Below are 26,718 nucleotides of genomic sequence, written 5' to 3'. Positions count from 1 at the left end.
AATGTCATGTAGACATCATGTGGTCGTCATTAGGATGCCATGTTGCTACGTGGTAGTTATGTAGCTATCACGTATTTGTCATTTTGACTACCATGAATAACTTGTGTCGATCGGGATACATCACTCGATAGGATTGATGTTCACAATTTTTAATAAAATGTCAATTCTGAGAACTTTTTTTTTGTGTATTTTTTTTTAAGTAATTTTCTCTCATTTTTAATAGGCAATAAAAATTTTTTTTTTTGTGGAAGATAAAATTTTACTCAATAAAAAATTATATATTTTGGTGCCACAGAAGTTGCGCATTTTTAAGGAGGATTGTACATCTTGTAACAGAACAAAACTTTATTAAGAAGCGTTTTACGTAAATCACGACAGTTAAAAAAAACAGGAGTTTCGGCATGAATCTGTGGATCACCTTATGACTAAAATTCTTTCATTATGGTCGATTCAAGGACGCTGCTTTGAATCTTATCACGATCATTTTATTGAAGCACAAAGTGAGTAAAATTCTATCTTTCTTATTGTTTTCAAAAACGTTTATAAACAAATTTTGGGAATTTTTATATTTAAACTGACTTTTTGGACTTCCTTTGGAAGAATAATTGAGAATTTTATTGGATATCCTTAGTGAGCTTCAACTTTAAAATACTTTAAGTTCATGGGTTGACTCTCAGAGATCTTTTGGAGTGCAGTTTTTAAACTAATAGGCAAGATGACTAAGGTTACCCGAGCAGACAAGGAGCATACTCGAGCATGTTCAATTATATTGATTGGGTATACTCATGAGCATACTCATTGAAGTATACTATTGCATACTCATTGAAGTATACTATTGCATACTCATTGACGTATACTTTTGTATACTCATTGTCTGCTAAGGTTTCTAAGTATTATCCAATAGTTAAATCTGTAGAGTATGGATCATCCAGTTACAAGGTTGAGGGTGGTTGCATACCCTTCTCTGGACATCCATCCTCATAGACATACATTTGGATTTGATATGGCCAACAATAATTTCATCACTACTTCTAATTCTTGCCTAATTTGAATGTTTCCAATAAAAATTAATAAGTTTTAAAGATATTCCAATATTGGGGGTCGTTCACTAGTTAAGTAAGGTGGTGCTCTTTAGGGAGCAGGGGTGGTCACCTCTAACATGGTGATATTGTTTCGAAAGGAGGTCTTACGTAACAAATGAACATCCCCAATAATCCAAAAATTCCCCTCAAAACAGCCTAATAAAATCAGTTTCCTTCTTCATCTCTCAAAAAAACTTCGTATGGAAAGCAGGAATTTAGAAAAATTAAAATTTTTAAGGTCTTCAAAGTTCAAAAAATAATTAAAAAAATTAGAAGGTAAAAAAAAATTAAATTAATTTTAAAAAGTAATAAAAAAGAATCTATTAAAGGTAAGGTTGTTGTTTTTTGTAGGAGATTAGTAAGCCTCAACAGCCTTAATGGATACATTCCATGATGTTTCTCATCAAGTGCTAGTCGAGCCTACTAAGATCCCCTGTACACTGAGGTTTTGTGTTTTTTAAATAGTTTATAATTTTTTTTTTTGTATTATTATCAATATTATTCAATGTATTTAACGCATATCTTTCAGCATAAGGAAATGCGAATGGATTTTTCCAGAGTGTGGCTGTCTCAAAACGACCGTTAATTTTTTAAAAAAAAAAATTTTAAATTTTTTTGACCGTTATTTTTACTTTTTTTCTAACGGAAATTTTAATTTTAAAATAGCTTGAGTTCGAAATGTTTTGAGACAAATTCGAATTTCGAAAAAAAATTCGAATTTCGAATTTCGAAAAAAAAATTCGAATTTCGAATTTCGAATTTGAGACAGCCACATTCTGGGACTTTTCTTATAAATTATGATAATAGAAAAAAAATCTGTTCAACACAACTGCATTTCCCGTTGGGGTTAGGGAAAGTTCATTTAGATAGTATATAGAACTACATAATAATAGTAATAATAATAGAAACTGCATTTAAAAAGGATGTTTCGGATGTTCTTGTTTCTGTTCCATAATAAAGGATTATTTTCCAGGCATAGACGATTAAATTACTCAATGAAGGATGTATAGATAGTAAGAAAGAGATAGTAAGTATAAAAAAAATTGTTGTTTTTGTAGTTTTATCAACCACTTGGCGTTGGACATACAATGTACAATTGTCGTGCTGAACGACGACGTGATTGTATTGGACTTGCAACATCATCATCGCATTTCTTAATGATATTATTCATGCCACTTCCACTTTTATTTGTATCACTAAGGACATTATCCAAAATTGTTTGAATATCCTCATCTGATGACGGTTCCGATGGTGTTGTTGGATGGGATCCACGTGATGATGATTCACTGATGTAATGTATGTCATCATCATCGCTGCTACTCAATTGACGATTTGTTGGTGGTAGCATTTCAGGCATTAAGAATGAATCATTTGAACTGCTATGATGTGGATGATGTTGTTGCTTCTTTTGTTGTTGTGGAATTGGTTGCGGTTGTGTTTTTGCTGATGGTTGATAAATGTTGGATCGCTCCTTGTTCAAATAATTTAGTTGCATGGAAAATTGTTGTAAAATAACTCGGTTCACAGCCATTGCCGACTCAGCGAATTGAGATAATTTACGAGCAGATTGATTGCTGGAAGTAGAAGAAGTAAAGTATAAGATATAAGGCTTATTAGTATTTAAAACCAGAGTGTGGCTTTCTCAAAAACGACCGTTAATTTTTTTCAAAAAAATATTTTTTCAAATTTTTTTTGACCGTTACTTTTATTTTTCTTCGTAACGGAAATTTCTATTTTAAAATAAGTTGAGTTCGAAATGTCGAAAAACTCGAATTTGAGACGGCCATACTCTGATTAAAACTTTTAAACAGTCATCGATTGTTATTGATAAATTTCGGCAGCATGTGTGCCTGATAATGAGCCGCCTCGTGTCAATAACAATACGTGATGTTATACATGCATACCTTCGAATGATCCCTGGAGTTTTTAACGCACGATGGCGCTTCATGTTGTCACAATTCTCATCAGCGACTCTTATCCAGGGATGATTTAATACAGCCTCAGCTGATAGTCGCTTTGATGCTTCCTTGACCAATAAATTACGAATCAAGTCCTTAGCTTCATTACTGACGTCTCGCCATTCGGTTTCGGGAAAACAAAAACGTCCTGAAATTGCATACACAAAATTAATTAATTAATCTTGTCAAACAATGATCAGTTCCTTTATGTCTTACCTTCACGAATTGACTCAAATAATAATTCTTGACATTTTTGACAATTTTCACCACGATTCCATCCACATTCTTGTCCACAATTACCAGAAAATGGTGGATATCCAGATAGTAAAATATAAGCAATGACACCCATTGACCATAAATCACATCTCTTATCATAGCTGCTCTCACGTTCGCCAACAAATAAATCGACTACTTCTGGTGCCATAAATTCAGCACTTCCAACCTAAAATTAAATGGTAAAAATAGGAATTAGTCATTAATGATTTAAGGAAATTGAGTTTGTGCGACTTGTCGTACTGAAGTATGTCTCGAACAGGACGTTGTGTTAGGTAGGGTACTGCTGCATTGCCGGTAAGCAGAAGTCGAGTCGACTCAAGTCAACTTTTCCATACAAAATGCCAAAATTCATACAAAATGCCTTGACAGCGCTGTGACGTCGGATTTCAATCCATGCTTACTGCGATCGGTATCCGAATCACCCCATTGTACCCCTCAGGTATGATATATACCCAATATTACATAAAATATCACTATTTCTCCTCAATACTCTTTAAATCGTTATCAAATAAAGCAGCAACATTGTACAGTCTACTGATAACAACAAAAGATGTGTGAATATACAATAAATATAGGCAAAATACTTTGCCTTACTCTTTTTCCTTCTCGCTCGCACGCTACCGAGGTCACGCGATAAGATACATAATGAATTTTCATTTACCGGCTCATTTTTTCAGCAAAATTTTTCAAAATTGATTATTTTTAGAAGTTAAACAGACTTGATATTGATGATATTCTCATTTCCTGAGCTGAATCTGTTGAGTATTTCTATAATTTGCTCAATTCTGATGTGAATTTGCTCTGATTTTGTGAAATTTCACGATTGTTTACAATTAAAACATTTCAAAGGGCCTCAAACTAAGAAAAAATCTTTCAAGGGGACAAAACTGTCGTAATAATCACAGTTTCACACCCTTGATCGCTTGTTTACAAATAAATTTCCAAAAATAATCATAAATTATTTAATTTGAAGGTGAATCGTAAGTCTAAGTTCAATAAAAGTCTATACATTCATTAAATGTAATCCACGATAATTAATTCAGGCATTTAAAATCAAAACAAAACTAATCGGCGATTGCAAATAACCAAAAAGTCGAAAAAACCACGTTTTTTCATAAAAGAGGCAGATTCCACGTTTATTAGAAAACCTTGAAACTTTATAGTATAAAGAGTCAATGCGAATCTTTTCATTTTGCGTCATTAAATTAAATGACTACTGAGATGAAAAAAAAAAATATTGTAAAAATATAGGTTAAGTCGTGTGATAATATAAAAAAAAATTTCTTTATTGCCGTAAACAACTCTTTTTGTGGAATTTAAGTGGAAGCTCTATTATCGCTCATGCTATGTGTCGTCTCAGAGAAAATATAAAGTATCAACTTTAAAACAATAAACTAGAAAATAAAATACAAAATAGCTTTAATCGAATGACATACATACACATCCATACATATCCATAGTCATGTATGTATTGCAAAACTCGAAAGATTCTTTTTTTTGACTATTTAGATAATCAAAGAATTTTTTTATTTATTTAATGCGTAATTAAGCTATTTCTTTCAATGTCGATCTACATATTCCGATGTGCGAAAATATATTTTTTTTGAGAACACGAGATCTGCGATTAAAATTTAACACATTTTTGTGAAAATTACACTTCGAAGTTCATTTGATCGGATTCTGGTTGGCAGTTAGGTGCGATATCTCAGCAACCAAATATCGTAGAGAGCTCTGGTTTGAAGCATTAGCTCTATTCAACCAAGTTATTGGTCAATAGCTTATCGATAATTAAATGTTTGGTAGCTGTTTCAATTTTCCATGGTTAAATGCTTTAATTAATGATTTTTTCAAATTTCCATTACAAAAAACAAGTGTTTTTAGCCCTTTAAAATTTTGAATTTTTTCGACCGTTAATTTACAAAAAAAGTACACGTGATTTTAAAATTTTGAAATTAAATTCAAATTTGACCGTTATTTTCCATACAAAGAAAATTCACGTGTTTTTAGCTTCATTGAAATTATGAATTTTTTTCGACCGTTAATTTTCAAAAAAAAATTGACCGTTATTTTTCATACAATTTTCAATTGATTTTAAATGCTTGCTTGTTTGAATTTTATTGTTTCAGTCAAATTCTGATCTCTGACCAAAAATGCGCTTAAGCCCCTCAATCAACAGCACGAGAACATTTAACACTTTTTTTTGTTTTCTCATAGAATCAGCGAGTGCGTAGAAAAATACCCGATGTACAACAATGTATGATGTTTTTTTTTTAAATCCGGTCAAATATATGACTTGGTGCTGTTTGTCTATACTTAAACATTTTCGCACACACAATCTGACAATCTTGTTATTTTTCTTCTTCCATTGGCTGAATTGTGTAAACTCGAAAACTTTTATTTTATCGCCAATAGTATGAAATCATTCCATAATTTGCGTTTTAAATTCACAAAATAACTCAAATAAACAGAAGGATGTTTTCGTACGTAAGAATATATCGTACGACATGACAATTTCATGCAAACGTGTCTGAATGTCTATCACATATTCATCTTCATTTGTCTGTTTACATGCTAGTCAAGCTAGTCAAAACCAGTAATTGTTGTTGACAATTTACTTTAAACTGCATAAAATAAAGGGAAAGTTATAGCTGGATTAATTAATGGGTTTTGTCTATTGAGTTGTGGTTGGGTCGGTGGCGGAATGGGTTCGTAGTTCGGTATGTAATTATTGTGATACCGACCAAGCGGTCGTGGGTTCGAGACTCGACTGGGGAGACTTTTAATCCTGTCATTTTTTGAATTATATGCAATGGAAATACGACTTATAGTCTCAATATGCAGTCTAAAGGCAATAAGCTTGACAGTAGCATCATCAAAGGAGTGGTTCTGTCTACTGAGTGCCTACAGTGGTCTAGCTCTGTATCTCAATTGATGTGCACGACAAGCAAATTAAGTAAATAAGTGTCTATTGAGGAGGTTACTTTGATCCAGTAGGGTAAACCCCCCAGCGACACCCTCCGGCGTCCACCCCATTCCCCCCAGTCATCACGAAGCCCTACCAGATCAACTCCACGTTATTATCGTTAATACGCCTACACATAATGATGCCCCTAACAAAGCACATTGTGCTGTTCAAATGACTTTGCGAATTTACTCGCGATGTGTGGCTATTTGCTTAATATAAATAGGCATACAATATCAAATGTCCTTGAGTCGCACGATACAAGTGTGATAAACATGATGTTCTCAATATGTATATTCATGTATTTGTCGTCGAGACATGGACGTCGTAAGTCGCACAATACACAAGAAAAAAATAATAAGATATAATAGATAAACTTACCGGTGTCAATAGTTGCGGTGTAGCAACCGATTCCGATAGATCAGTCGTAAAATTAATTCCCGAGCCGAGATCAAAATCACATATTTTAATGGGACAAATTGTGTCGGGATTGACACAAAGAATGTTTTCAGGTTTAAGATCACGATGCGCAATGCCTTTCTTATGTAAAAAGTTCAATCCTGAGGCAATCTCCTTAATTATTTGTGCTGCATCATGCTCAGAAAAGCAAATATTTTCTTGAATTCTCGTCAATAGAGGACCTCCATTGATCTTTTCAAATACTAAGTAGAACTTTTCCTTATCCTCAAAAAATTCAATTAATTGTAGGATATTTGGATGTCCTTGGCAATGATGGAATGTCTCCACCTCTCGAAAGACTCGAGCTCGTGCATGACCTGGTATCTTATCAATAATTTTAACGGCACACTCTACTTCGGTGAATATATTTATACATGTTTGTACTGAGGCATAGGCACCTTCTCCCAATATTTCGCCCGTCAATTTATACAGTTCTGCAAAAGAAATATAAAAATATTTAAAATTAGACTCAAAATTGTGTATTTCATCAGAAAAATTGTAATCAATGAGTTCAGTTCAGTTCAGCAAAAAGTAAATCATTTCTTGGAAAATGTGCTATTATCATGCAATATAGATTCTCTCTTGAGCTCCTTACATATGCTCAGTCGAATGAAAAAAAATTTACATAAATTTCAATTCTTCACATTCTTTTCGTTTCAAATCAATATTATTATTATTTCAGCATAAAGCAATCATCGGAGCGAAAGAGTTATTGCCTGAGGGCGACTAGAAAGCATTTGAAAATGATTGCTGAGTTTGATTTTTTTTTTTAAAATTGAAATAAGATTTTTGAATTTCTAACGGTTTTTTTAATTTTGAAATTTTAACAGATTTTTGAAATTTTGAAAATTTAACGAATTTTTAAATTTGAATTTGGAACGTTTTTTTTTGAAAATTTAACGAATTTTGAAAAATTTGAAAATTGAAGCAATTTTTTGAAATTTCGGTTTAATTTTTGTAATTTAAAATTTAACGGATTTTTGAAATTTAAAATCAAAGTAATTTTTGAAATTTAACGGATTTTGCAATTTTGAAAATTTAACCGATTTTTCAAATTTTGAAATGAAACAAATTAATTTTTGGAAAATTTTTTTTGTTTGCAATTTTAACAGAATTTTGAAAATTTTAACGGATTTATGAAATTCAAATTTTGAAATTTTTTAAATTTAACGGTTTTTCAATTTTAAAAATTTGAAAGTTGAAACAATTTTTTGAAATTTTATAATTTTGAAAATTTTAACGGATTTTTGAAATTTAAATTGATTTTTAATTTTTTTAAATTTAACGGATTTCTGAAATTTTGAAATTTAATTGAAAGAATTTTCATGTTCAAAGTTTAAATTTTGCAATTTTGAAAATTTAACGGTTTTAAAATTTGAAATTGTAATTTTTTTGGAAATTTTAACAGATTTTGCATTTTGAAAATTTCACGGTTTTTTGAAATTCTAAAATTAAAGATTTTGTAAATTTTGAAAATTTAACGGATTTTTAAATTTTGAAAATTCAACGGTTTGAAATTCAAAACTATTCTCGCATGCTATGACTCATCGTTTAAAATAATTCAATTTAAAACGCACAAAAAAATTCTTTAAAAATTATTTCAAAATAATTAAAATCATCTGCGTAATACACATTTCCGCTAAACACACAAGTTTCATCATGAAACTTCTTGATTCACCAAGCAGCAAGCACAAACACAGTAAAAACTGCAACTTGGATTAGAAACAGAAAAAAATGCGCTAAAAATAAACCGAATGAAGCATAGAAATATGGAATATTCGGGCTAGATATGCTTGCTCCATTTTAAAAACTATCCGATCTAATTCAACGGTTCTTTCACACTATTGCAGCATATACATCCACATAATCTCCACAGATGCTTTATGTACCACAGCATAGAATTGATATTTAAATTTACCATCAAATCGTGTGGCTATTGACAGTCTTTTCCGTCTGCATCGTCGTCTGTGATGCACATTAATATTTATTGGCTGTGACTGTATTAACACTGTCATTATTAATTTAATTAACTTTATGAGAAATAAATAAATTTTTATTTTTGAACACTTTTTTAAAAAATATCACACAAGAGACGATCAGCTACAACTGTTCCGTTCTACGTCCATAATAAGACTGCTCGATTTGTTTTTCTGTTTTTGTTTTCATCATTTTTTTTTGTGCTGCTTCTTTTAAGAATTTCATAATTAAAAATCATGATTGCTATCACAAGAACAGATACGTAGCAGAAATTGAGGACATAAACAATGTTATTAAAAAAGAAATGGGCAAAGGACACAACAATAATAATAACACGTAGGAACGAGTTTCGGGGTATATTTTTAACAGACAATTTCATGGAAAAACCAAACAAAACACATCTTCGTATCTGTTTTATTGATAAACTCAGGTATGAACGTCATTAATGGGTTTGCTCAGTGTTGGGTATGCTGTGTGACGTGGCATACCGTTAACGGTTCTTGTCACACTTTGTTCGTAGGCTTCGATCAAAACCGTACATTTTATACGGTTCATTGCTCAATTTGGTAGTAGGCTTTGACCAAAACCATACATGACATACGGTTCATGGCTTACTTTTTTAGTATACTTCGACCAAAACCTTACAATACATACGGTTCATTATTGCACACTTTGGTAGAAGGCTTCGACCAAAACCGTACATTTTATATGGTTCATGGCATACTTTGGTAGAAGGCTTCGACCAAAACTATACATGACATACGGTTCATGGCACACTTTGGTAGAAGGCTTTGACCAAAACCTTACAATACATACGGTTCATGGCATACTTTGGTAGAAGGCTTCGACCAAAACCGTACAATACATACGGTTCATGCTTACTTTGATAGAAGGCTTCGACCGATATTGTACATGGCTTTTCCAGATCAATTTTAGTTTATCGCGGCACACACGCTACCCACCACTGGACTAACGTAAGAAGATAAAATTCTCAAATTTCATTTCGTCATTTGCATGACGATCGCCGGTAGGAGAGCATCAAGCACGGGAAAAAAACCTGATATTTTTGTATAAAAATAAAAATATTCGCTTACATGACGACATTTAAAGATCCGCGCATAAAAAACTTTTTTGTGATTCACGACAAAGGAAATAAGCAGAGTGAATTTCATCAGCATTTTGCACGATGATACGTAATAATTTCCTTATCTCACCTTGTCTTCATGACTCATACTTGAATTTGTAATTATTTCCATTTAGTATTAGAACCGTGAATAGTCTGTACTTAAAATATTTCATAAAGTTTAAGATTTATTTCGTGATTCAGGAAAGTTACGAGTCTTCTTCTTGCCTGTGAAATAGTTTCGCGATTCTTCTAGAACATTGGTGGGCAATCTTTATGCCGAGACACATTAGTGTGCTGCCAACAATTCTAGAAAATTCAAAGAACCGTATATCGTGTAAGGTTTTGGTCGACGCTTATCACCAACTTGTACCACAGCACACAGGCTGCCCACAGCTGCTCTAGAATGTTCGGCATTTTTATCGATCAAATTTTGTATGACGAAAGTCGTGTAAAAGTCATATAAAATCGATGAAATGTTACGAAATGAGTGAATGAACTTTAAACAAAAATCAGTGACAAATATTTAAAGAAATTTTTGGTGAAATTGTTTGACATGCTCAGTTGCTGTGGATTGATTTAACTATTTTGTTTTGTTAACAAATTATCACTATTGGCTCAACTAACCATCAAATTTTTATTTAATTTAACCTTGTGAATATTCTTCCAATTATTGAATTTTGTCATTTAGTTGTTCGGTTGGGTGCTTAATATAGTCAATCAACTTGTTGTCTTCTTGATAGATTAAGTGATGTGATCAAAAATACTTGAAAAGATGATTTCAATGGTTTCTGAGATGAATTTTTGTAAATTATTATTCTAACGGTCGTTTTTGATTTGAATGAAATTTGTGGTTACTTAGTTGCAGACCCTTTTATTTATAAATTGTTCATAAAATAGTTTCATAGTTTTCAACCCTTTGTTTACACAAATTTTCAGTATTTTGCAAAATTTTAAACAATTAGCATCATTTCTATCAATTTAATACAAATTAGTGCATTTATTAGGTCACAATTAATACAATTACGATGCCGGAATCAAGAAATACATAAAGGAACAGCTGTATTGCATCAAAAAGTATGAAATTAGCATCAAATGAGAACTTCAGAAGATGTATTAACTAAATTTTCATCAGAATCCAACAAATTTCAAGCTCAAGACTCAAATTTCAAAATAAAAAGCTATAAAAAGCTTCAATATCCAATTTTCCCATAATCATACAATGAAAATAGCATTAAAAATCATCAAAATAATTCCAAGAAATTAATACACATAATACCATTCATTTTCACCAATTTCGTGGTAATTTAAGACTTAATCCAATTATTTTACAATAGCCAACATGAATCATCGACCACCAATTCAACACTTCTGTGGAAAATTTATTCATATAGCTTTCAATTATTGTACATTCGCCACTTAGCATATTCGCGTTTCAATTAAAATGAACTGAAAGGTTTATTAATGCAGTTGGTGCTTTTGTGCAATGAGGACCGAGTGGCAGAAGAGGAGAAGGGTCTGTTATGGAGTTTTGGAGGCTACGATAAAGCTCTTGGTTACACCGAATGGAAGTTGGCAATTTTTGGAAGCAATATGGACGATAGAGACGGTAATGCACTTGGGATCGGTAATTGGCAAGCGATTGCAAGCTTCAGACGCAAACTAAGAGAAGCCATGGATTACAATTGATCTGTACAACCAGTAAAGTAAGTAAAATAAATTTGGCAGAGCCCTTAAAGCTCCGCAGCGGAATCTTCTTCATTTGTGTCGCTCGGAACACAATATCCATACCCTGATCCATACCTTAAGTTATTCCCTTGACTCACAATAACAAACAGAATAGGAAGTTAATATTAGAATAAATAATAGCAGAAGCTCATGTCAAAGTGACATAGCTGAAGGATAGGGACAAAATAGAAGCAGAATTGTAAACTTCCTGGTCTGTACGTGCAATGGTAATAGTAACACATCATCAAACCAATATTATGTCTTCTCTTCATTTCACAAATGTGTGATATGTGATTTTCTCTTCCTCGTTAGCACGTTTTGTCCTCCAGTATGCGCGTCTATTCGGATAGATACGAAATTTTTGTTTCAAATTCGTATAATTTTATAAATAGACAAATTTCTTGTCATATCTTGGCGACGACTTAGGAAATAGAAGAAGGTGAGAGAGCTAAATTAATAAATTCACATTTAGAAGAACTAAGTCGCAATTCTATTTTTAAGTTACGCGAACTAGCATAGATCAGTGGTGGGCAAACTTTTAGTTTTTCATGGCACACTTTGATGGTTAGCATTGACCTAAATCGCATGTGGTATGTGGTTCATGGCATTTTCAAACATTTTTTGTGTGTCGCGACACACAGGTTGCTCACAACTGTCATAAATGTTAGATGTTCCTACAGAGTGCCATACTGAATGTGAATAGACCGAGAAACTGCTTATTTGCTTTCTTTTTTGACTCATTAATGCCGAATTATGCTTTCTCACATTCATGTCATCAGATTCACGCTCTCAATTCAGTCCCTATGACCTCGTCGAGATTATGTCTTGCCAGGGCGACTTCGTTCCCTTTAATCAAGTCGTGCAGCAGTCATTGAAAAATTGTTGTTTTTAATTTCTACTGATCACAAGGGAAAAAATCATTTGTTTACGACAAAGGAATTTATCTATACTCGTGTGTCGTGTGACGTGACCAGTAGCACATTCATACATGAAAGTTATTTTGTTTGCCGCCTTTGTTTTAGATAAACGCGTTATTATGCTCATTTTGACTAGCGGGATTAATGTTGCTTTTTTTTCATGAAACTAAACCAGTTTAAGTGCTTAGAGTGTATGTAACATGTTTGTGCCATGTTATTTATGTGAACTCTGTGCATTTTGTGCCAACAAATGGTTACTAAAAGCAGAATTTAGCAAAAAAAAAACAATTTGAAGTGAAATCGTTTCCGTTCGACAAAATTCAAATTAAAACCGTTAAAAATTTGACTCATCAACCTTCAATGAATATTGTTGAAGGGACGGTCAGTTAGTTGAACTGATTCATCTAATCGTCATTATGAATCTAATAACATGTTTGTCTCACTCTCACGTACACACCGAGCATAGCTCGATCGTAAGATATTTTCATAACTTTTTTCATAGCTTTATACTTTATTTTTCATAGTTTCAATGTGAATGCATTTCACAATCGTAACCAGCGTTCAATGAACGGATTGAATGCCATTTTGATGCCGCAGCGCTAGTTTTTCTCTCTTTTTCTCTCAAAAAACCTCCGCGCCTCTTATTTAATTGTCTTGTCGCGAGTTTACTATTAATGATCTATGTATTTTTGTTGCTCTTAAATGTGGATTGCTTGTTGTTGTTGTTGCTTTAACATTTTTTTAAGACTTTATTTGATTGTTGTGCAACTGACTTGACTTTTTGGTTTGTTAGTCGAAATTGGACTATTACAAGTTCTACTGACAATGGGAGGGTTAAATTAAAATGCTGGGCTTCTTTGATCTTGAGATGACAATACAATGAGAGTACATTTGTCGCACGGTTAATTTTTTTGTTATGATCACCGGATATCCATGGCGGGTTACATTCAATTGTTCAGGCAAATTGAAATGTACAAAATGAACAACTTTCTCTGACATGACCGGCCGTGTCCCCACCTTACTTAAAATAAAAATTAAATACACATTTATATCCAAAGTGCATCCCTGCTTGTCACTTTCGACTCATTATAATATCTTTTTCTGCGATCGAGCACGGAATAGGTAATGAGCCAATCCCTCTTGAATCCCTCCAATGTATTTATACAAAATAATAATAAAATTAATGCTTGCTTACTGCCCGTGATGTACATTATGGGTATGGTGGGATTGGCATAGGCACAAGTGCGATGTTGTGGCGATACATATGAGCAACAGAGCAGTCTGCAGTAGGAATTTTAGCCGAGATCAGCCTATGGCCACCTGGAAGTTGAATCTTTAAGGGTTTTCAAGCCGGGATATCTATGGCCATCTGGAAATTGTGTTAGGATTGATATTCTACTCTGGAATAGCCAAAGGATGATCCCTGCTAAAAGACCCTACCCAGAAGAGACAACTTTCAGGTGGTCATAGGATGATTCCTGCTTGAAAACCCAACTCAGAAGATACAACTTCCAGGTGGTCATAGGAAGATTCCTGCTTGAAATGCCCAACTCAGAAGAGACAACTTCCAGGTGACCATAGGAATCCCTGTTTGAAAACCTGACTCAGAAGAGACAACTTCCAGGTGGCTATAGGAAGATCCCTGCTTTAAAACCCAACTCAGAAGAGACAACTTCCAGGTGGCAATAGGAAGATCCCTGCTTGAAAACCCAACTCAGAAGAGACAACTTCCAGGTGGCCATAGGAAGATCCCTGCTTGAAAACCCAACTCAAAAGAGACAACTTCCAGGTGGCTATAGGAAGATCTCTGCTCGAAAACTCTCCTCAGAACAGCCAACTTCCAGGTGACCATAGGAAGATCCCTGCTTTAAAACCCAACTCAGAAGAGACAACTTCCAGATGACAACTTCCAGGTGGCCAAATGAATCCCGACTTGAAAACAACTTGAAAACCACATTGAGAAGACCCAACTTCCAGGTGTATATAGGATTGACATCCTCAATATATGCTCATTATGTACTCCTCGGGATGTGTATGATCTTATGCTTATTATTCTAAATATATACTACATTTGCCAGTGCTTTGCTATATTTTTACAAAAACATCAAGATGGTTATTGGCATGAAGGTTACCGTAGCTAACTAGTGGCATAGAAAATGACTTGAAAAATTATTTTTTCCTCTCATTGAGCTGTGAAAATCAAATAAAATTTAAAAAAAAAAGGCAAATTGTCACATAAAGCAACAGTTCGTAAGGAGGAACATTAGAAATTTACATAGTATTGACTATATTACAATTGACTCATTATAGATGCATATTGTCTTTATACGTGAATAAATTTACTTTAAGACATAGTCAACTTTGAAAGTGTCTTGAGACGTTTAGTGCGTGTAGACAAGCTTCACCTAAAAAAAAAACACAAAATGTACATTTTTGCTGAGGCCAATAACCTCCAATTTGTAATGTTTATGCTGAGCTTTTTACGTTTTTTTCGTGCCTCGACATGAAATTTTTTATTAAATTAAAAAATACTGTCTGTTTACATGAGATACTCCATAGTGCTCCAAACCAATGGCGATGACGTCATTCGAGTGTCGAAATCACAGTTGTCATTTGCAATAGTTTGCTTTTGCTGCTCGAGGATTCACATTATGAATATTTTGGCTCATTTACGTAAAATAATTCAATTTCGCAAAGTCTAAAGCTTAGGCTTGATAACTTTTATGACATGTCGATATAAAAATATTTTTTTTAGTCTTTTACAGCACGCAGATGTCTACAATCACATCGAGCACAAAAAGTGAATGTAACAAAAAAAAAAATAGAAATTTTTCCATATATACTATGCAGTTGCTGTCCCAAGTTAGTTAGTTAGTTAGATAGTTTATAACAGTAGTGGATAACTTGTGTACTGCGGTACCTTAGAGGTAGACTTGTAGTGCCGCAAGGGGTACACTTTTGTGTATTTTTATGTGACATAGCATGCTAGGGCTAACTTGTGAACCGCTAGGGTAGACTTGTGTGCCGCGGCACGCTAGGGGTAATTTGTGTGGCGCTATGGGTATACTTGAGTGTAATAGCATGCTAGAGATACAGTTGTATGCCGCTTGGGGTATACTAGTGTGACGCTAGAGGTATACTTGTGTGTCGCGGAATACTAGGGGTACACTTGTATATCTGTGACACCCTAGGGGTATACTTGTGTACTTGTGTGACGTGACATTCTAGGGGTAACTTGTGTAGCCGTTAGGGGTATATTTGTGTGGTGTGGCACGCTAGAGGTAGACTTGTATGTCGCTAAGGGTATACTTGTGTGCCGCGACTCTAGGGGTATACTTGTGTACCGTGGCACGCTAAGGGCCGCTAATACTTTGTGACGTGGCATGCTAGAGATACAGTTGTATGCCGCTTGGGGTATACTAGTGTGTCATGGGATGTTAGGGGCATACTTGTGTGACGTGACATGCTTGTGGTATTCTTGTGTGTCGCGAAACACTAGAGCACACTTGTGTGCTACCAAAATGCCATGAAACCTTTGCCCTCTACGGTTTTGATCGACCCTTACCACCAAGTTGCCCCACAGCACACAGGTTACCCACCACTGCCTCATAACCTAAACTAGATTTTTTTTTCTTTCTTTTCATTTCATTTCAACAATCAGTTTTTGTTCGCTTCCGATTTTTATTCCATTTTTTTTTATTTTCATATATTGTAGCACAAAAGCATAATGAACATGTTGGATATGATGTATATACAGAAAGCACACGATAGCTAGCCATCGAAATGGTGGAATAAAGGAGGCTATTTTATTCATGTCCGATCTTATCACAAAAACCCATGCTTGTAGTACCATGACGAGAAAGTTCATATTTATGGCGGTTCTGTTGCGATGTGTGATGCAAGTATCACAGATTATTTGCTATTTTTAACAAAAAAATTTCAATGTACAGACCTATGTACACAAGATGACGAGCGTACGAAGGAAAAATTACATTAACGACCGCAGATGGCGTCGTGCGTCTTTAGACACACACAAAAAATCAAACTAAATTGACTGTATTGGATATAGCTGTTAATCTTAATGGATTTAAAATGTCTCAATATCAATTAATGTGATTCATTAGATGGAAAATTATGGCAAAATTACAAAAACAACGATAATATTTAATTTTGACCTATATTTTTTCATCCGAGTAGCGAATGTGCTATGTAGAATTGAATTACAGTCGAGTTGTCGCATTGTATATAAAGCTGCGACTCAAAGTACATAATAATATTTTATTTTCTAAGTATCATTTTGCAAAGTACTTTGCAATATAATGAGTGGACTTGATGATTATGATGTGACCGGGTAGTGAACAACCGAGCTTGCTTAATGTGTGTGGATTTTGGAATCAATGTGAATCTTATTTGAGATTTAATTATAGTAATCGTTGAAATTTACATTTTTAGAAATTTTCATAATTTGTTTTTCAAAATTTCAAATTTCAAAAAACCGTTAAAAATTGAAATATTAAAAAACCGTTAGATTAGATGTATTTCTAATTTCAATCAAGGCAATCTATTTACTTTTTTTGAAGATTTCAAATTTGAAGAAACCGTTAAAAATTTAAATAAAACAAAGGTAATTAGATTTCAAATTTTTTGAAATTTAAAAAACTCGTTAATTATATTTCAAAGTTCAATCTAAGTAATCTATTTGTTTTTCAAAAGTATCAAATGTTGAAAAACCGCTAAATATTTGAAATTTCAAAAAACAGGTTTTAAGATTTCTAATTTCAATCACAGCAATCAATTTGTTTTTCAAATCCGAAGAAATCGTTAAACATTCAAATTTATAAAAACCGATAATTAGATTTCTAACTTCAATCAAAGCAATCTTTTTGAAAAAATTTCAAATTTGAAAAATCCGTTAAATAATTGAAATTTATGCGTTAATTAGATTTCTAATTCAAACAAAGTAGTCTGTTTGTTCTTCAAAAATTTCAAATTTTTCAACCTGGTTAAAAATTCAAATTCAAAAAAACCGTTCCTTAGATTTTTAAATTCAATCAAAGCATTATTTAAAAATTTGAAAAACCGTTAAAAATTTCAAACTTCAAAAAAACCGTTAATTAGATTTCAAATTCCAATCAACTGCATTCTAGTCATCTACCTATGCTTCTAATATGTTTGTTATTTTTTTCTCTACTACTGACTCAACTTGAACTCAATGTTTTTACATCATGAACCCAGTGAGAGTTCATAGATCCAATTGCAAATTAAGTATTTATACATTTTTATTTTTTTTCATTCAGTGTGAATTGCATAATGATGATCAGATAATTGCGAATATTAGTCAGTGCTAACTAAACTCTGTATCAGACAAAAATTAAACAATTGAATTTTCGATTTACAGTAGCGTGCAAAAGTTTGAAAACACCTTGATTTTTTCAGTTTTTTGGCTATATCTTTTACAATAACGTCTAATATTAACTGAAATTTTTACTAATTATTTAAAAAATGAATAAAATAACCTTTGACTGTTAAAAAATCAAATTTTATTAAAAGCACTGCCGTGCAAAAGTTTGAAAACAGTTTAATAAATTGGAAAAAAAATGATTTTAGTTTATTAATGATTTAAAAGACTAGTACTTTGTAGCATATCCTTTTGCCTTCAAAACAGCCTGACAGCGACGTGGCATTGAGTCAACTAAATTTATCAAAACATTTAATTCAATGTTGTTTCAACAATCCTGAATAATTTTAAACAAATCGTTTTTTTGGATGGTTTTCTGCCAACTAGCTGTCGATCAATATGCTCACAAATGCTCAATTGGATTGGGGTCAGGACTTTGTGAAGGCCAATTGAGTAGTCTGACTTTTTTCATAGTAAAGAACTGCTTTACAGATTTTGCAGTATGCTTTGGGTCATTGTCTTGTTGGTAAATCCAGCCACGAGGCATTTTATTCTTCGCATGAGGTAACATAACGTCCTTCATAATGTCCAAATATACCTGCTGATCCATTATGCCTTCTATGCGATGAATAGGACCAATTCACGATAAAACACCCCCAAATCAACGTTTCCACCACCATGTTTTACAGTTGGAAGTTGGTATTTAGGATCAAAACGAGTTGCTGGACGTCGCACGAACTTCACACCATCAGAGCCAAATTAAATTTGGATTCATCACTAAAAAGAACTTTCGACCATTCTTTTGCAGTCCAGTAAGTGTTCCTTCGCAAATTGAACTCTGGCTTTACGGTTCTTAACAGATATCAGTGGCTTCTTAACTGGACGTCTCCAAATAAATTATTCTTACGTAGGCGACGTTTAATTGAACTCAATGTTTTTACATCATGAACCCAGTGAGAGTTCATAGATAATTCTTTCAGACTTTTCGCTCATTAAACTTTTCCTGAACGTGGATTTTTCAACTTATTCCGTTGCAAATCTCTGCAAATTGCATAATGATGATCAAATAATTGCGAATATTAGTCAGTGCTAACTAAACTCTAATATCAGACAGAATAAAATTTGATTTTTTGAAAACCGTTACAGTCAAAGTTTAAGTTAAACAATTGAATTTTAAAAATTTCAGTTAATATTAGAGACTTACCTTGAAAGCAACTTGATTGAATTGATGAGCTAGTACGTTTCTTGCGGCGTCGTTTACGTTTAAGCAACTCCTCCTTGCGACGATTAAAGTCAGCTTGTCGCTCCTGTTCCGTCCATAAATGCACTTCATTAGATTCATTACCGGAATTCATTTCTTCGCTACTATAGCGAGTCACCTCGGCTGGTGTTCGAGGCTCAGATTTATCTATAGAGGATATATGATGGACATAAAATTAGAATTCGGTGGAAAATATTCTAGAATCATAGCAACAGATGTGCCTTAATATAGAAAATTCTACAAAGTTATGGAAATGATTCAAGAGATGTAAAGCTATAAAATCCGTTGTAACGAATATTAACGTATTTTTAGATTGTCATGCATCATATGCGCGGCTGTTTGTACATGAAAGTCACCGGGGGGAAATGAGGAGTGCATCATAAACTGCGCATTGTGCATTTATACGGGCTAACAATTATCATCTGTCATTTAATCAGTCAATAAGCAGCATAAAGTTTTGCCAAAATAAAATTAAAAGCCGTTTAATCGCAGGTTGGTAATGGTACAATACATGCATACCATGGGTATGTATACACAACTTTATTTTTATCCATATTCAGCCTTTACAGTCAGTATCGTATGATTTTTGTTATTGTTGTTCATCGGCTTCTCTGTTGCTGTTGTTGTTGTTTTTCATTCCAAATTCTATGTATATATACAGGCACACTCGTACTCTCTTACTCAATATCATCTGTGTGATCACTAACACTAATGCATATGATGTGATTGTGTTAGTGTAAATAATATACAAAAATATTTTGAATTGACGTGTTAAGGAAAGACTTTTTATTTAGCTGCTTATTGCCAGATTATGGATGGAATGGACGCTTGAGACACAACAACAATTGCATATGGATGACGGAATGTTAATTAAATTTAGGATATGTGGACGTTATTTACCCGAATTAGCATCTGATGGTTTTTCTTCCAAAATTTTTTCCACCATTTTTGTTGTCTCTTCCTCTCTCTCTCGTTTTTCTGCGTAATATCCGATGCTGAATGGAAGTATTCTTTTATGTATTTAAATTTGCCTTTTTGCTAGCTGCTTGCCCAAAACTTAACTTATTTTTTAATTTTTTTTGCCTTAATTACTTCTTGTTAAGCTCTTAGATAAATATTTCAAAGAACGGAGATCTTTGAAATGAATTTTAATCATCTGATGGATATTAACGTCGCTAATTCTCTACTAAGATATTATTTGGCTTATCTCAAAACAAAATTTGATAGATTTTTAATTAAATTTCAATATTTTCAAACGAAATTGACTTCTGTATCTCGTTTGGATCGAATGCATTCATTTGTCGATTCGGTTAGATGTAAGGTTTAGGTTTTTGTTGAGTGTTGTGGTTGTGTAGGACAGAAAATTTCCCTTTATTTGAGTGAAATTTCTGCCACTTCTCTTAACTTTCTTTTAAAAAACAAAAAAATAACTTTTTATTCAGCCAAAAAACTGGAATTTTTTTGCTCTTCTGCTTCTCTTCCGATGTAAATCAATAATAATTCCAGATCTATTTTAAACTTCTTTTTCCTTCTTCTTCAATAATATTTTATTTATTTTTTAAATTTTTTCTTTTTCCTTTCTGGGATGAATGGTGTGGATTCTTATATATCTTTATATTTCTTTTTTTCTTTTCTTATAAAAAACCGATGATTGTAAAAACGCTAATATAGCGAGACATACACAAAGGCCGATGTTTTTTCATCAAAAAGAAAAAAACTTCTTTGAGTTTTTCTTTTTTTATACAAAAATTTCACTTCACTCCATTTCACTTCTTGGTCTGTCTCTTCCGATCTTTTCTCACAAACTGAATTCGAATCAACGGCGATGGCGACGAGCAAAGCGAATCGTTTCGGAGAAAATGAGAAAAAAACTCAATTTTACTCAAGTTTATTTAACTTATTTGAGTTGTTGATTGCACAAAGAGCATTGGGAGAAAATGAGAGGAGTTTTGAAGCAAATGTTCTAGAACATTTTCATTCAATTCTTGTAAATCCTTTTTAATGATTCGAATTTATATTTAACTTTTTCATTAAATCTCTTAATATTCACACAATTATTGCGAATCTCTGTTTATATGGCAGTGATAATTGAATTAAAACACATTTTAAAATACTTTTTAGCAAGTTTTATTCATTATTTTAATTGTTTACTTTGATTTGCGAGGTTATGAACTCATAAAGTTGCGGAAACTCTTTGCATCAATTCTTTTTGCATCATTTTAATCAAATTTCAATTATCTCCTGTGATTTGAGGGATTATGAACTCATCAATTCATTTGCATCAGTTCATTTTGCATCACTAAATTCAAACTTTATGTTATGATTTGCGGGGTTATGAACTCATGTGGATACGAAAAAATTATTTGCATCAATTCAATTTTTCATCACTAAATTCAAATTTAAGTTGGAAGTTGAATAATTTCAAATGTTTACTATGATTTGCGGGGTTATGAACTTATAATGATTCCAAAATTCTTTGCAACAGTTCATTTTGCATCACTAAATGTTTACTATGATTTGCGAGGTTATTAGGAAAAGTCTTTGCATCACATAAATTCAATTTTTAAATGGTTTACTATGATTTGTGGGGTCGAAGAACTCATAATGACGCGAATATTCTTTGCATCAGTTTAATTTTGCATCACTATATTCAAATTTTAAGTTGAAAGTTGAATAATTTTAATGTTTACTATGATTTTTGAGGTTATGAACTCATAATGATGCTAAATCTCTTTGCATCAGTTCAATTTTGCATTACTAAATTTAAATTCAAGTTTAACGTTGAAAAACTTCAATTGTTTACTGTGATTTGAGGGTTATGAACTCATAATGACGCGAAAATTCTTTGCATCCTTTTATTTTGCATCACTAAATAATTTCAACTCTTTACTATGATTTGCGGGGTTTTGAACTCGTAATGATGCGACAAATTTGCATCATTTCATTTCGCATCACAAAATTCAAATTCAAATTGGACGTTAAAAAGTTACAAATTTCATCAGTCTATTGCTTAAGTCTTTCATAATACATTAAATTATCCAATTATTTTGTAATTTTTAAGCCTTTCTTATCATTAAAACCTTTGATAAATAAAATACATAAAAATAACCCGGTCGTCTATACAGAACGAATAACAAAAATACTATGTGTAATTGCAAAACAGACAAATCTTTACAATAATCATGTCATTCTCTCAGTTTTTATAGCTATTCTCTCACTAATATCCTCTCAGAGTTAAATACAGTGTTGCAAGAGGCTCATGAGTCACGTTCGACAAAATTTTCGCTCTCATTGAGCAGCTCTGCTCTGTATCGAAAGACTTAATAACTACGCATTTGCTGTTGTTTTTCAGCTTATATAAAGCATTATATACATCCACTCTCTCATATATGTCGTTTTAATTTTATTTATAGTTTAATTTATAGTTGTTCAAGTCTTATTTTTTAATTGAAAGAATGGACATGCTTAATATCAATTGATAACATTTATATACAATTTTATATATGATAAAAAGTCACTGCTGTAAACAAGTCAGATAGAAACAAGACATCGGGACAAGAAGAATAATTTTTCTGCGACGCAATAGCTGTCTCTGCCGTACCTAGGGAGAAAATACAGAAAAAAAGAGCTGAAAATGTTCAACATGTTCGGTGTTTTCGTTGGGAAAAAAGCCGGCAAATATTGCTATTGATTATTTCTTCTTGCTTGCTGCTGTTTTTTTGCGTTATGTATCTATATTCTATGTATGTCTCTCTTATTCACTCACTTTTTGGCGAGTTTTATAAACAAAATAATTTAAAAAATTTGGGTTATTCGTTTTTAATTTCTTTTCTCTCTCGTTTTTACTGCCTGTATTTTATTATTTTGAAGGGCAAATGGTTGAATGAATACAGGAAATGAGGAAAAAAAGGCACGGTGCATCCAATAAACAGCTGAGGGAGACGTTTACTGTGTTTTTTACTTTGAATAATATTCTAATTATAGAATCTGTTTGTGTCATTTTAATAGCTTAATTGCTATTTTAAAAAGAAAAGAAAAAAGTTCTTAGTAATTAATGACAATACGAGATCATTCAGATCAACGGATTTGTATGTTCTAATTCCGTTCTTTTTGAGTAACATCTTGGAGATTTGTTTATGAATTGTTGAACAATGTGATGAGATTTTGTAGTAAACAGATTCTATTCTGCTGAATTAGACTACTTTGTTCGTCAAGTTGCTGAATTGCTGAATTTATTTGCTGAGTTGCTGAATTCATTTTTGAACTTCTTAATTGTCTTAGTTGCTGAATTCGCTAAATTGTGACTGAACTGTTGAATTCATTTCTTTCAAGCCGTTAAATTGATTTAGCTGCAAAAATGCTGAATTTATAAAGTTACCAAATTCATTTAGTTGCTAAGCTGCTGAATTGCTGAATTTACTTAGATTCTTTGTTGCTGAATTCTTCGTCAAGTTGTCAATTTGTCAATTTGTCTTAATTTGTTAAACTGCTGAACTACTAGATTAATTAAATTGCCAAATTCATTAAATTACAAAACGACTGAGTTTGTTAAATTGACAATCTGCTGAATTTGTTGAATTGCTGAATTCCTTAACTGACTGAGCTGCTGAATTTGTTAAGTTGCTGAGTTCGTTATTATCGAACAACCCTTAAGTTCTTGAAATCCTGAATTTGTTAGTTTGCTGAATTGATGAGTTTGTTTAATTGCATATTTGAGCAATTTGATAAGCTACTGAATAGCTGAGCTCCTGTTACTGAGGTTTGATAGTTTGTTTTGTAATTTGATAATTTTTTGTTTCGGGGTTGCTGAATTGTCGAACTCCTTTAGTCGCTGAGCTGCTGAACTTGGCAACTGACTGAATTAATTTAATTGCGGAGCTGTTGAATTTATTGAATTGCTGAATTCGTTTAGTTACTGAGCTGCTGAGTTTGCTAAGTTGCTGAAATGCTGAAATCCCCTTTGTTGCTGAATTGTCCACAGTTACAAAGCTTCTGAATGTTTAAAACCTGTTTAAATACTGAATTCACTATGTTGCTGAATTGAACATTTTTTTGACGAGAAAAAACCGAAGTTATAAGCTGAAAAGTAAGTCATCGAACATACCAATGATTTTTTCGAATCTTAACAGTCAAACCAAATTGATTTCACTGAATATATACAAAATTTGGTGAATATACATATCCACACTTGCTGAATTGACTCTTCTGTGCCGTCATTTACATATTCAATGGAAATTTTTGCATAATTTGACCAAACCAGAATGTTTTGTGAATAAAAAACCTGAAATTTTCATTTATTCAATCGGAATAAGCTACTATAAGCATATACAATTAAAAATTCATTGTTAATTATAAAGAAGATTTTTCCTTTGTTATTAATATTTTGTAATTTATAGTATTCAAATGACGTACGGCACAATTTCTCCAATTACTAATTGTTTTTTAACCTTGAAATAAGTTTTTCATTGTATGTGATTCCAACAACAAAAAAGGTTCTTTCCATTCTTTAAAATAGAAAAAAAAGAGAATTTTCTTCTTTTCATGACTTGCTGTAGATGAAAAGGCAAAGAGTTCTAAAAGAAACGACGTAATAAGATGTCTTTCAATGTTATATCTCATTCGTTCCCTCAGGTTCTTCTTATTTACTGCCACTCGACCCGATGATACTTGTTGTGGATAATTTGGGAGAATTTGTGGATAAAAATTGAGAGAATTGAAGTCAAAATCTAAGAGAAATGAGAGAGTTTATCCTTAATAACGATAGGGACGTCAGGAATGGCACGTAGTCATTGTGAAAAAAGGGAAAATTTATTATTTTTTCATTCATAAACAGTGAAAAACAGATTTTTCCTTTTGTTGTTTTCGTTTTCCTTCAATGACATTTTGTGGATGTGCTGCATTTGTGTTTGTACGACTTGTTATATTTATAGGAACATAAATTTTAATGTGACTTTAAAGTTTTTGTTGAAGGAAATAAAAATTAAAAAATGAGAAATTCAGAATAAAATTTATTGGACATTCCGTAGCCAACCCTGACAGCAAAATAATGAAATGCAAAAATTTTTAATTAAAAATTTTAAAATTCTCTCTCTCAATTTTGAATAGATTTTCTCATGAAAATTTACATATTTAACCAATACAGTCACACATAAATATCGTATGTTTTTTGTTTTCTTTTGTAATCTTATACAGGCTCTCTTTCTCTCTTAATCTTTATTCCTCTCACTCACTCACTTACATTCATTTCTTCTTTTGTGTAACGAAAAGGGAAAGAAAAAGAAAGAAATAAAAACAAAGTTGAAGAGCACAACAAAAACACAAAAATGGTATTAAAGTCACACAGTTATGGATTCATGAATTGAAAGGGTTAAGCGCAGTTTTCCGGCTCATTTGATTTGTTGTTTATGAGTTTTGACCGTTATAAATTTAAAATCAATCAATTTATCATTGGAATTCAAATAATTTTTCGTAGTTTCAGTCCCTTGAGTTTTAATTTTGTTGAAATTTATTAAAAATTTTTAACGATCATTCAATTTTCAAATTCTCATTGAAAGGGTGTGAAACTATGAAATTTTGGTTAGTTTTTCATAGTTTCAGACCCTTTGATGATTTTAAATTTTAAAGCTAAAGAGCTAAAGAGATTGAAACTAATAATATTTCTTGGTTTTTCCAGGTTTTGCGTAGTTTTACATCCTTTCATATTTTAAAAATTTAAAATCTTAGTGAAAATATATCAAAATTCAGTCATTTTTCAACTAGCAAAAGGGTCTGAAACTATGAATTTTTCTTGGTTTTTCTTAGTTTCACACCCTTTGATATTTCAAATTTTATTATTTTAATGAAATTTTTGAAAAATTCAACAATTTTCTTCATTTTACAGTGAAAAAAAGATGTTGAAATTATGAATTTTCAAAAAAATTCGTAGTTTCACACCCTCTGATATTGTTAAATTTCAAGATTTTGATCAAAATTTGTTAAATTTCAATAATTTTCTCTATTTTCTAGATTAAACAAAATTATCAAAGCAAAAGGGTTTGAAACTATGAATTTTCTCAGGTTTTTCATAGTTTCACTCCGTTTGATATTGTCAAATTTCAGAATTTTATTGAAAATTTGTCAAAATTCAGTAATTTTCTTTATTTTCCAGGTAAAATAACTTTAAAACATCATCAAAAACCATCAAAGCAACCAAGCCAAACTAACAACAATCCCTCAAAATCCATTCAAGTGGAAAACAAAGTTAAAAACATTCAAATTAAGCAAAATCAGAAAGAATAAATCATACACAAATACACACACATAAAATGAAATATAATATCTTGTTGCATTTCACAGTTCACTCTAATGCAAGAGTATGCATGACACACTATATGCATATATTCATATTAATGTAATTCTCGCTTCCATTCCACATACAGAATTCAATTGTTTACAAAAATAAAAATAAAAAAAATTTCAGAAGCTCAACTCTCAAATTGACTCCATATACACAGAATTATGTACAAGATGTGTGGATAAAATTATGGATGAAACAGGTTTCGAGAGTTGTAAACAACACAGCAATATTTAATTTTCTT

General features: G+C 32.2%; 1 protein-coding gene across 2 annotated transcripts; it reads right to left on the bottom strand.

Annotated features, from left to right (window-relative positions):
- Nucleotides 1-1,790: 1,790 nt before the first annotated feature.
- Nucleotides 1,791-20,963, bottom strand: Lk6 (Lk6 kinase). Of its 2 annotated transcripts, XM_070651523.1 has the most exons (6): nt 20,042-20,963; nt 19,085-19,288; nt 6,660-7,171; nt 3,257-3,482; nt 2,987-3,188; nt 1,791-2,656 (listed from the first exon to the last, which is right to left on the bottom strand). In XM_070651523.1, the coding sequence occupies exons 1-6, from the start codon at nt 20,085-20,087 to the stop codon at nt 2,146-2,148; spliced, it is 1,701 nt and encodes a 566-aa protein (XP_070507624.1). In that variant the 5' UTR covers nt 20,088-20,963; the 3' UTR covers nt 1,791-2,145. The 2 variants fall into 2 exon arrangements, with proteins under 2 accessions (XP_070507624.1, XP_070507625.1); XM_070651524.1 differs by lacking the exons at nt 19,085-19,288; nt 20,042-20,963 and adding an exon at nt 8,656-8,967.
- Nucleotides 20,964-26,718: the final 5,755 nt, after the last annotated feature.

The sequence above is a fragment of the Chironomus tepperi genome, unplaced genomic scaffold (genome assembly GCF_022539635.2).
Source record: "Chironomus tepperi strain 1889 unplaced genomic scaffold, CSIRO-AGI_Ctep_v1 contig_461, whole genome shotgun sequence".
In the NCBI taxonomy this organism is placed as follows: Eukaryota; Metazoa; Arthropoda; class Insecta; order Diptera; family Chironomidae; genus Chironomus; species Chironomus tepperi.
Note: the sequence above shows the minus strand (reverse complement) of the source record. Positions and strands in the feature narration are given on the sequence as shown.

What these genes read in the sequence shown, in the direction of transcription:
- Lk6 (XM_070651523.1), bottom strand. Translation starts at nt 20,087, where the DNA reads ATGGTGGAAAAAATTTTGGAAGAAAAACCATCAGATGCTAATTCGG. An exon ending in TCAATCAAGTTGCTTTCAAG is followed by an intron (nt 7,172 to 19,084) that starts GTAAGTCTCTAA and finishes TTTCTTTTGCAG; the next exon opens with AACTGTATAAATTGACGGGC. An exon ending in CACCGCAACTATTGACACCG is followed by an intron (nt 3,483 to 6,659) that starts GTAAGTTTATCT and finishes ATTTAATTTTAG; the next exon opens with GTTGGAAGTGCTGAATTTAT.